Here is a 12125-nt window from a genome sequence, read left to right on the forward strand (position 1 = left end):
AGTAATTATGTGGTTGGGGGAGATGTTGACTGCGGAAATTCCTTCAATGCAGCCCGGGAGGAGGTGTGCGAAGCCTCCACGAGCGGCTCGGGGGAAGCAAACCCATTGCAACAGGTTACACCAAAGATGCTGCAAATCCAGGACCCAAAGGAATGGCAGAAGATGCACCAGGGGAGGGTTAGGTTGGACATCAGGGAAAGGTTCCTCACCCAGAGGGTGGTGGAGCACTGGAACGGCTCCCAGGAAAGCAGTCACAGCATCAAATCTGACGATATTCCAGAAGCGTTTGGCCAATGCTCTCACCCACACGGTGTGAATGTTGGGGTGTTCTGTGCAGGGACAGGAGTTGGACTCGATGACCTTTATGGGTCTCTTCCAACTCAGGGCATTCTTTGATTCTATTATTCCACTGCTCCAGCCGGAGCCTCCGTGGGCATCTTGTGGCTCTGGAGCAGCACCGGGGGCCACCGGGGAGCGAGGCCGAGCCTCCGGCTTCCTTTAGACTTGCAGGTTTTGAAAGAACATCCTCCTGCGAGCAGGGTTGCAGCGAGTCGTGCAAAGCAATTCCCAGCAGTGCCATGGCCAGCGCTGGGAGAGCCCGGGATGGAGAGCGGGAGCCGCTGCCGAGCCGGGAGATGGAGCCGGAGCCCCCTGGACCCCCACCGCTGCCAGGGAAAACTCAGAGGTAACGAAATGCGTTGCAAATGAGACCCAAAAATGAGCTTCCCAACAGCCCCCCAGCAAAGCTGCTTCAGCCCAAGAGTTTGCACTATAGGGAGAGGCAAAGGCGGTGATCCGAGGTTTGCCGAGCGGGGGCAAAGCCTGATGGATGTTGCACAGCAAGCGAAGACCCCAGAAAACGGAATTTTAGACAAAAGCCACTGCGGTTTCAGTACCGTTTGTGGCAGCAGGGGCTGAGCTGCAGAGTGGCCCTCAGCCCGGCCAGGACAGGGAAGCGAAACCCCAACTGGGGTAGCGGATGGCTCCTTCCCACAGCTTTCCTCCTTACGAACTCTCCGCTTTTCCCTCCCCATCCTTCTCCCCACACCTGCGCTGGGGATGTCGAAGGCTTTTCCTGCTCTTTTCCCTCCGCTGCATCCTTGCAGCCCAATGGGAACCCTCCAGGCAGACATGGATGTGTTTGCACGTGGGTTTGCACATGTGAAGCCCCAAAGCTGCTCCCACTCCCCGGAGCACCCCCAGTGCAGGAACTGGAGCCACTGGGACCCCAAACTCAATGTCTTTTACCCCAAAACCACGCAGCCAGGCCTCCGCTTCCCCTTTTTCTTTATTCTTCCCCCTGAGCCAGCACGGAAAGGAGTTGGAGAGAGCAAGCACTGACTCCTGGCTCGGTGCAGGGCCGGCACACGTGCCCGCTGCAGCAGCCTGGACGGCGGTACCCCCGGACCACCCACCCCCATGCCGGACACGCCGAGGGGCGGCTCGCCTCGACCCCTCAGTTCAGCCCTCATCTACAGCAACGTGGGTGAGTGATGCTCTGACTCCCTGTCCTCCTCCTGGCCGAGGGGCCAGCTCAGATGGTGGGGACAAACCCCACCGCTGGTCCTGTCCTCCTCCTGCAGCATCCAGCTGGTGCTGCTCATCGCTTTGCGGCTGGAAACACCCAGCAGGGTAAAATAGCAACACGCTTGGACTCTTGTCCCATGCTTTCTCCCACTTTTCCCCGCTGCCTCCTGGGAAAGTCTCAGCCTTGATTTGTTTATTCCTCCCTCTCCAGGAGAGCTGCGTGCACACCTCGTCCCCCCCAAGGCCAGCCGAGGGGAAGGAGCCCGGAGCTCCTCTTCTCAGCCCAACCGGGACCCACTGCCTCCCCCATTGCCGAAAAAACAGCTCCAGCGAGCGGAGTCCCTCCCGGAGCAGAGGCCATCCCAGCATTGCCAGGGTGACCTCACGCCATGGGCTGGTAGCATCCTCTACAGCATCCCACCACGGAAGGAGGAGGGGGGTCTCAGCTCCATCCACCCATGGGACAGACCCTCGCGGGGACCTAAGAAGCCCCTGACCAAGTCCCAAAGCTTGGGAGAAGCGGTGGCTTGGAGCAGCCCGCAAAAACCCCAATGGCTGAGCCCAGCGGAGCTGACGTTTGGAACGGCGGATGGGGAGCTGGGGAAGCTGCTGGAGAGCCAAGTTGGGGTGTGCGGAGTGGTGTTGGGGTGCCAGGCGGCCACCCTGGCGCGGCTCTCAGGTCACATCCAGGAGGAGCTGATGGGGCTGGAGGAGAGGCAGCAGCTGCTGGAGGCAGAGCTGGCAGGGAAGAGGTGGGCAGCGCTCAGCATCCTGGAGCGGGAGCCGTGCTGCGAAAGCGGGGACGCGTGGTATTTCAGGGTGGGCTTCACCTTTGAGCAAAGGCAGCTGGTGTTTGCGGCCAAGGTAAGAAGGGAATTGAGGGAAATGGCCTGGGTGGTGCAGAGGGAGCTGGATCCCAGGGCATGGGGAGCTCTGGTGGTGCAGAGGGAGCTGGATCCCAGGGCATGGGGGGCTCTGGTGATCCATAGGGAGCTGGATCCCAGGGCATGGGGGGCTCTGGTGGTGCAGAGGGAGCTGGATCCCAGGGCATGGGGGGCTCTGGTGATCCACAGGGAGCTGGATTTCAGGGCATGGGGGGCTCTGGTGGTGCAGAGGGAGCTGGATTTCAGGGCATGGGGGGCTCTGGTGTTCCATAGGGAGCTGGATCCCAGGGCATGGGGGTCCTCTGGTGATCCATAGGGAGCTGGATCCCAGGGTATGGGGGGCTTTGGTGCTGCAGGCAAACACAAACCAGGTGTGGGGCTTTTCCACTGCCCCCATCACGCAGGTGGTTCCGCTTTCTGCAGCTACTTCTGCATTTGCGGAACATGACGGTGCTGCTGGTGTGGGTCGGGGGGGGTGAGGGCAACGGCTTCCACGGGTCCAAAGGACACAAGGAGAATGGCATCGCTGGGGGAAATGCCCTGACAAGCGGTCATGAAAGGCCAGTGGATGCAAAGAGCAGAGCTGACTCCTCTGGCAGGATGAGACCCATCGGAGCAGCTCACCTGGGGGGGGTTTAAACCTTCCCCCCATTCCCTTTTCCTGCTCAAGGCTGTTCCAGCAGGCACCAGGGGGTTCAGAGGGTGTGGGGGGAGCACAGCATCATGTATAGGTCAGACCAAGGCAGGTGGCCCTGAGCTGAGTGAGTGGCCCAACCCAGGATGAGACATCCATGCCTCCATCCTCACAGAGCTGGCCATGCCTTGTCTCTCCTTGCAGGTCCCCAAGCCATGCTGCACCAGCCTGGGGGTGCAGAGCTCCCTCGGGGTGCACTGCAACATCCAGCGTGTGATTGGCCACTTCACTGACCACCTGCCTCAGGAGCTGGTGCTCCCGGAAAGCCCTGGAGAGCAGAGTGGATCCCCATCTGGAGAGGAACCAGCCTGTCCTGCTACTCACCCTGTCCTGCAGGTCCTCATTTCTCCTGAGGTTCCATACCAAACCCTGGCAGGCTTTGTGGAAGGATCCCATGGATTACACAGGACCAGCCCTGGGCACTACGAACGCCTGGCTTGCCTCCTCCTCCTGCAGGTGTGCATGGGGCTGGAGCATCTCCGGGTGCAGCACGTGAGGCGGGGGGACCTCTGCCCTGAGAACCTGCTGCTGGTGCAGTGCCCGTGTCCTTCCCAGAGCCTGCGAGGCAAGGTGGCGTCCCCAGGGCTGTCCCTTCCAAGGCTGCTCATCAGCAGCTTCTTCAAAGTTAAAGACAAGCGAAGACCTTGTTCTGCCAACCAAGAGCAGGACCAGACTGAGGGGCTTGCTGCACCGCCCTCGCAGGTGGCAGAAGAGCTGCACGTAGGCATGCTGATCTATCAGATCTTGCACGTGGACATCTCTCTGGAGAACATCTTGGGGTTCAGAAGCAATAGGCTTCCTGAAATCCCCTCCCTGTCCATCTATTCCACGGGACTGAAGCGTCTGGCCACACTGCTTCTCCACAGAGACATCCACAAGAGGGTCTCCATTGAGCAGGCAAGGAGCATCCTGCAGGTCCTGCTCTGGGGGCCTCGCCAGGAGCTCTTTGCCAGGAGCAAGAAGACCCTCACTCTGCTCCGGAGCTGGGTGGAGGTGAAGAGGGCTCTGCTGCTCCTGAAGTTTGCGGAGAATTGGGCTGGGGTGATGGGGAGCCCTGGCCTCGAGGAGTGGCTCTGCTGCCACTACTTCGAGGAGGTCACCGAACAAACACTCTACCAAGTCACTCAGGTTCTCTACACTCCCTAAAGGAAGGCTGAAGTTCGGTCCGTCCAAAGATGTCCTCAAAGCCCATGAGGACCTGACTAAATCCACCAGCTCAAAAGGAACTCCAGCTGGGAAACCTCTGGGCAACCTGACTGGGAAACTTTCCTTTGCAAACCCGATCTCGCCTCCCCCACCACACATCAGTGGGGACCAAACTCCCACCCGTGGTTCCCACAATACTGGGGGTGTTCTTACACATACGATCGATTTTCGTTCAACACTGCGAGTCCAGTTTATCAGGGAAGACGGATGGATGGAAGCCACAGGACCAAGCCCCAGTTTAGTGGCTGATTATCCTGAGTCGGGTTTATGAAGCTTAGTTTGCACAACACCCCCTTAGACCCCTCCTACGACCAAGGCTTCCACTGTTTTAAATAACGAAGCAAAGCCACACGTTACAGCTCACCTTTAATGCCCAGAAATCCAACACCTCGTGCAGTCTGCTCTTCCAAGAAACAATCTGTGGCGCAGTCACAAATATCAATGACATTTGGAAGGAGGAAATACAGCAGCCACACAGCTACAATAAAACCCAGAGCTGAGCCTCTTAAATACTGGTCCTTTATGTGCTTCTTTGACAGCGTTACACACCCCAGTGATGCATTCAGAGAGAAAAACAAAACCAAACCGCACTGTCCAGCAGTGATGAGCCAGAACAGCCTCGATGGCACCTGGTAAATCATTTGCCCCATCCCTGGAGGTGTTCAAGGCCAGGTTGGATGGGGCTTGGAACAACCCGATCCAGTGGGAGGTGTCCCTGCTCATGGCAGGGGGTGGGACTGAATGGGCTTTGAGGTTCTTTCCAACCCAACCCATTCCACGATGCTATGAAACCACCGAGCAGTAAGCTCACAGCTGCCTGGGTTGGTGGGTTTCTGCCTCCTGCCCTCCCTGCTGAGCACGGACAGGCAGCAGCCTCATCCCCAAGACCCAGCTAAGAGCACAGCACCGCTGAGCAAGGCTCTGCGCATGGTGGGGAACGGTTCCCCTCTGGAGCAGCACCCAAACCTGGCACCGCAACCCTCCCACTGAGGCTGGAGGAGCAAGGTGGGACCAGACACGCTCCCTGGCCACACAGACCCTGACACGGTCACCACACAAGCACGGCCAGTCCACAGAAACATTGTTCGAACTTCAGCATGGGCTTTGGGGCCAAAACCAGACAAGTAGGGGCTGTCCTGGGGGAGCTCAGTCCTCACCACTGCTCCTGTAGTATCTTGTGTGGCTACAAGATGGCAGTAAAGCCCTTGGCACAGCAGCAGCTCGCCCAAAGCCACCTCGGGCAGCTGAATCTGGAAAAAACAAAGACAAAATTTGTTCCTGCAGGCCTACCCCAGGCCCAGAGCAGCACCCCTGAGCACCCCTGCTTCTGGTGTTCCCCCTCCCATTTTGCCAGGAGCAGCTTGGAGCAGCCAAGGTCACTGGAACATCTACAGGGGACTGTAGCCTTCAAGGCAGCACCACACACATAGAATCACTAAGGCTGGAAAAGACCTCTAAGCTCATCCAGCCCAACCGTCAGCCCAACACCACCATCCCAAATAAACCATGTCTTGAAGTGCCACATCTGCACATTTTTTTAACCCCTCCAGGGATGAAGACCCCACCACCGCCCTGGGCAGCCTCTGCCAGGCCTTCATCACTCTTTAGGTAAAGAAATTTTTCCTAATATCCAATCTAAACCTCCCCTGGGGCAACTTGAGGCCATTTCCTCTCATCCTATCACCTTCACTTGGGAGAAGACACCAGCAACAGAGAGCAATGAGGTCTCCCCTCAGCCTTCCTCTTCTCCAGGCTAAACAGCCCCAGTCCCAGTTGTGCCACAGGCCGTACCCTGGCACCCACAGAGCAGAGCCTGGGTCGAGCTGTGGCAGTGTTATCCAGAAGTTGATATAATTAGCAGAAACCACAATTAAGCAGACCATCAGGAACACCCACCTTCCACTGTGTTGCTGCTTACCAAAGGGGCTCTCCGGGAACACAGTGCCAATCCCCCAGGTTACTTCACGCTGCAGATACCACTATGGGATCTGCTCCCTGCTGCAAAGGAATCTCAGGACTACATTTTGGTGTATTCCATGCGATTCCAGCACTGCTCAGCCCAGAACATCTGCCTCAGGGTGGTCCTTAGGCACCTTCAGACTCCCCTCCACCCCCAACCCTGTGCTGCGCACAGCTCCAGCTCAGCCTCGCAGAGCTCACACTCATGAACATCACATGCTTCTACTTAACAACCTGGGAAAACAACCCAGCCCAGGGATTCACTGCTCCAAAGTTTTATAGAGAAAAGATTCCTCAGCTCAAACAGTGCTTGAACCACCTTCGAATGGGAAAGAAAAATGCAATGCTTGAAAGCCCAGCCTTTTGGAGACTTCTGCCCCTCTATTCCTCTCTTGTGAGACCTCATCTGGACTACTGTGTCCAGTTCTGGAATCCTCAACGTAAGAAGGAGATGGGGCTGTTGGAACGGGTCCAGAGAAGACTACAAAGATGATCTGAGGGCTGGAGAACCTCCTGTACGAGGACAGGCTGAGAGAGTTGGGGTTGTTCAGCCTGGAGAGAGAAGGCTCAGAGGTCTTATAGTAACCTTCCAGTTCCTGAAGGGGCTCCAAGAAAGCTGAGGAGGGGCTGTTCACAAAGGGTTGTGGTGACAGGATGAGGGGCAATGGGTGTAAACCGAAGAGGGGCAGATTTAGATGTGATATAAGGAAGAATTTCTTCCCTATGAGAGTGGTGAGGCCCTGGCCCAGGTTACCCCGGGGAAGTTGTGTCCGCCCCATCCCTGGAGGGGTTCAGGCCCAGGTTGGATGGGCCTTGAGGAGCCTGGTCTGGTGGGAGGTGTCCCTGCCCACAGCACGGGGTTGGAACTGGATGATCTTTAAGGTCCCTTCCAACCCAAACTATTCTGATTCTCTGGTGCCTTCAGCACAGGCTTTAATTCCAGCACCACGCAAGCAGCCGTCTTTCCCCTGCTCAGCATCCCCAACACTGATAGACTGCACACCAAGAGGCATAGTGGGAGAGCAGTGTCTTCTGCTCACACTTCCACCACAGCCCATCTCCCGGGAAAGTCACAGAGCCTGTCCACCCTCCATGACGGTATTGTCACTATGCGAGAGCCACCAGCCTTCCTAGACCACAAAGAACTCCCCAAGCCATCCTCTGTGCTTAACGTGCCAGCGTAGGGCTCCACCGTTACTAAACACATTGAGGCTTCAGCTATCACAGCTGCACGTTTGACACTAAAGCTCAAGTTTCAAAGCTCAAGGTACTCAAGCACTGCGCTCAGCATTTCACTCCTGACTTTCCAGCTGCCCCAACACAGAGTAGGGATGCAGCGATCCTGATTAAACACCCCCCACACATCCTGATAAGAGTAGGGATGCAGTGATCCCCAATTGCCAGTGTTTCCACCAAACAACCCGCTGATTATTTCACTGAAAATATGATTTTAAAGGATTGCTAAATGATTTAAAGTCCTGGTAGATCATAGCCACGAGTTCCAGTGAAGCAAAGAATGACCAACGCCTTTCAGTACCTGCAACTTTAATGGTTGGGGCAGTTCCAGAGCCAGCTCTTAAGAGTTCAAGTCTTAAACAGCTTAAAACCAGCAATAAAAAGTAAAATATAAATTTTTATTTAGAATTAAAGCAAATACTTCAGTATCACAAACACAATATTAAACTTCAAGAAATATACTGCTAATTTGGAGGGAGCATTTATTTGCACAACCACAACATGCGCACAAATCCAGAAAAAGATGTGGAGTCTGAAATTTTCAACATCTCACCACCAGAGCAGTTGGTCACAACGTTTCATACAGATTTATCGCTACTGAAATAGATGTTGACAAAATTTCTACAGAATCATCCTTATAGACAACAAGAAAGCTCTAAGAGGCAAACATTGCAATCTATTCTTCTTCTGAAGAGTCTCTCTCAAACGTGTAGGCCATGAAGCAAGCATCTGGTCTCTTGGGGACAAGGGGATGCCCTGGTCTCACAATCTCAAAGCCCAAAAAGCTGAAAGTACGGAGCAATGCAGCTAAAAAAAAAGAAAAAGAGAGAACAGGTTTCACCTATTTGTAACCGTACATGGAAACCAACTTCCACTACTGCATTCATATCTATCTCTAGAGGCAGCGCCATGAGTTAACACTTACCTCTATCGTCTCTGTTCTTGTGGAAACAAATGAACACATGATCAACTCGAAGCTGTTCTTCAGCAAACTCCAGAAGAACTGCAAAACTGCAAGACAAAGACAAGGTGTTCAACGCACACAAGCAAGCACTGCCCTCAGGGAGAGTTAACAAGGCCCATCCATGTGAACCATCTGCACATGAACTCAGGGATGGAGACTCAATGCCCATAAGGACTCCCTGAGCCCTAAGTTTAACTTGAGGGCAGAAACTGAAGTCCTCAGTTACACAAAGAACATTGATTTTTGTCGCAGGCGAAGGGAGAACCTACAGAGACAGACTATGAACCAGTCTGCTGTTCTCACTGGACAAAAGCAATCAGTCAATATCCAGGAACACAGCTTGAAATCACAGACCTTTTGGGCGGTTCTGCCTGACAAAAGCCCTCCAACATGAATCACTGAGTTGCAGTCTCTTACAAGAGAACATCAAGGAGTGGCTGCCCCATCCCTGGAGGGGTTCAAGGCCAGGTTGGATGGGGCTTGGAGCCCCTGATCCGGTGGGAGGTGTCCCTGCCCATGGCAGGGGCTTGGAACTGGATGGGTTTTAAGGTCCCTTCCAAGACAAACCATTCCATGATTCTATAATCAAGCATCATAATTAGACTTCAAATTTCAGAACAATGGAAATCAAACACTGGCAGTGACGTGTTAACCCACCCTACTGATGGGCTTTCAAGATCGAGGCGGGTTAAACCGCAGCTGCAGGTTTGTTCTTCTACCTACCTGTCTTTGCTCCCTTCAGGCAGAGCACCACTGGGAATTTCGATATAGAGGTTGTTGTTGTTCAGCACTGCTCTCCAACTAATGTGTTTGGCATCTGTAAGCCTTGACTGGACATTCAGAATTCTTGTCCTGTTATTAGATGTTAGTTCTTCTGTTACATTCAGCCGATTATCCTGTAGTGGTAACACGCACAGAGTTATTCGTAATTCATTTTGGAGAAGGAGTAACTCTTATTAATAGCCTTGGGGCAAGAATGCATTCAAGCTCACGAGAGCAAGCCACTTATTACTATTCATACTCACCGAATAAAATAAATTAGCTGAAAGATTGTGATCCCTCTGACTATTCCCTCGCCCACCTGGGATCTTCAGGGGTGGGTGAGGGACATCAGGAGCACCACCGAGGCCCCGGACCCAGGTTACTACAGCAATTGAAGGGAACCCTGGAACTGGAAAAGGATTGCAGTTAGAGGGGCAAAGAGGCAGCGTTAGACAAAGCTCTGTGGATTCTGGGTTTTAAACAGTGATCAGACTGAAAAATAAAACGCCTAAACCCAGGCCAAGGGAACTCCTCCCACTGCAACCAAGGGATGTAGGAAGACAAAGGAACCTCCAAGACCAGGGACACTGCCTCACGCCCAGATCCACCAGGGTCAGAAACCAACAGCTGCAGGGCTATGAGAGAAAGGCTAACTTGAAGACGAAAATATTTTCCACCTCAAATGAGCAAGGTAGATTCCTTTACCAAGGCAGCAGTGTGCTTGATTTCAAGAGAGCCATTCTGCTATCACGTATGCAAGACCCCATTTTCTCCTCACTTTGTTCTCCCAAGTTACCATGAGTAGACTGGTCCAGTGAGCTACAGATGATTTTTCCCTGCAATATACAGCCCTAATTCTAATTACCTTTGACCTTTGTAACAGCATTCTTGGCTTCAGGTCAGAAAATCACCTGCAACAGCCTCACAGATGTCACTACCTCAAACGCAGAGGTCAAAAGCAAGCCTACCAGTTTAAGCTTTGAGACCCCACTGGAGCACTTCAAACCCTACCAAGCCTCTCTACTGAATTCTTCCGAGCAATTTTACACCGCTCGGCTCAGTTCAGTCCTTAAGGTTAAGAAATGAAACGTATTTCTTGTACGCACGTTGAGTTTCGCCCTGTCCATACAAGCCCGCTTAAGCGAATAAGCCTTCTACTGTACCAAGAGCAGAAAAGCTGTGCTGCCTGGCCCCTCCCTCTGCACCATCCTTCACCCTGCAGGCTCACTCTTGAGTTGCGTCATCTCAGCAGATGCAGCAATCGAGGCCCTTCGGGAAATTTTCACAATCATCCTGTCTGCGAGTGCCAGCAGCCATTTGCAAATCAGAATAAACATGTACAAAATAATCCACCATTTTGCACGGTTCCTACCAGTTGAATTTTTTTTTTTTAAAGGGCTCAAAACTTACAATGAATAATCTTTATTAGAAAGGCACAAACAGGTCAAATATTTTATGCTGAAAGGCATAAATAAGAAAGTTTTATTTAAAAAAAAAATCACATTTGTGCTCTCTCGATTAAATAAGTGTTCAATCCATTATTTTAGGCTCTTTCAAAGCAAGATATTTTTCTTTAGTACTACTGATACTTATTTTATTTCAGAATGACTGTTGAGCTACACACTGCTAATTACCCTTACAGATAAGCCTAAAGGTTGTTCCAAGAGTGCAGTGGCAATCCTTTATCTTTCACCTTTCGCCTGGTGCGTAGCAAAGGCTGCCTACACTTCTCAACAGAGAATATATTTTAGAGTGGTTTGTATGTACTTACACCTCTTAGAAAAAAATAACCTTTAGACAGCAGACAAGCATAAAAATGGCTTTTTAAACGAATTCTGAACGTCCTTTCACAGCAGTCTGGCCGAGGCTTCCTGGGCAAGGTAGAGCAGAGTCCTGCGCTCCCATCACTGCACACCCTGGTTGAGGTCTTTGCTTCCCAGCATCCATCCGCATGGTTTAATCTTTCGTTTCAGTTTTAAACTAACGCTCTTACGTTCTAACTTTGGGCTCAGAACCCTCGATTACATTCCCCATTACGTAAGGGGATAACGCCTTACAATCCTGCCTGATCTTTCCCTAATTGTGGAGCTTTCCCCACCACCTCCAGGCTCTGCTTCCCACCCGGCCCTGACCACATCAGAGTGCTCAAGAAAACCCCTTTTTAGGCTTTTTTCCCCCCAACCTTTTCTGTGCAAGGGGGGGGGAACCAGGCCGCAGCGCGGGCCGCCCCTCCCCCGGGCACGGAGGTGCCCTTCCCCCCGCTCTCGGGGAGGCGATGGGCGCTGGGAGGACGAGGAAGAGGAGGAGAAAGATCAGGGCGGGCCCTGAGGGGTAGGGAGGCGGCGGCGAGCGCCCGGCAGTGCGAAGGGTGAGGGAGGCCCCGGCCCCTCACCTGCTCTGTCCGGTACTGAGGCTCAACACAGCGGGCATGATGGTGCTTTTATTCCCCTCTTTCTCTCTAGCGAAGCAGTGACTGTTGAGTATCCGCTGCAGGGAGGATTTCACCATCCGGCCGCTCTGGTCCGAACCCCGAAACCCTCCGCTGCCTCCCCCGCCAACCAGTCTCCAGGCGCTGCTACACAAAATGGCTGCAGTGCCTCAGCAGGGCCTTATATAGCCTCATGGGCCACGCCCACCGCCAAGGCCGCGCCCACAATCCTCAAAGCTCCCCTACCATTGGACAGTCTGCCTGTCACTCAGAAAAACCTCCCTTTCTATTGGTTCAGAGAAAGGAGGCGGAGAAACAAGTTGTTACCCCATTGGCTGTGAGAGCGAGAGCGCTCGTGATTGGTTATAAGGGTACCGGACGGGAGGGGGGAGGAAAGAGGGTTCTGATTGGCTGCGCCCGCTGCTGGAGGGCGGGGCCTGGCGGGGTTCAGCAGGGAGGGTTTCT

The 12125-nt window shown here is 53.5% G+C and overlaps 2 protein-coding genes across 2 annotated transcripts; one reads left to right on the forward strand and one right to left on the reverse strand.

The window, feature by feature from the left end:
- On the forward strand, positions 1-7745 carry PEAK3 (PEAK family member 3). The gene is made up of 3 exons (XM_054049973.1): positions 1-1486; positions 1739-2391; positions 3250-7745. Exons 1-3 carry the CDS (start codon positions 1420-1422, stop codon positions 4249-4251), a joined length of 1722 nt encoding a protein of 573 aa, XP_053905948.1. The 5' UTR covers positions 1-1419; the 3' UTR covers positions 4252-7745.
- Positions 7746-7883: 138 nt separating this feature from the next.
- On the reverse strand, positions 7884-11812 carry OAZ1 (ornithine decarboxylase antizyme 1). Its single transcript, XM_054050033.1, is given in 6 exon segments — positions 7884-8313; positions 8432-8517; positions 9194-9366; positions 9496-9582; positions 9584-9641; positions 11625-11812. Coding segments are annotated over 6 exon segments (651 nt in total). The 5' UTR covers positions 11741-11812; the 3' UTR covers positions 7884-8182.
- Between the last annotated feature and the right edge of the window lie 313 nt (positions 11813-12125).

Source organism: Cuculus canorus, chromosome 27 (assembly GCF_017976375.1).
Source record: "Cuculus canorus isolate bCucCan1 chromosome 27, bCucCan1.pri, whole genome shotgun sequence".
NCBI classification, from domain to species: domain Eukaryota; kingdom Metazoa; phylum Chordata; class Aves; order Cuculiformes; family Cuculidae; genus Cuculus; species Cuculus canorus.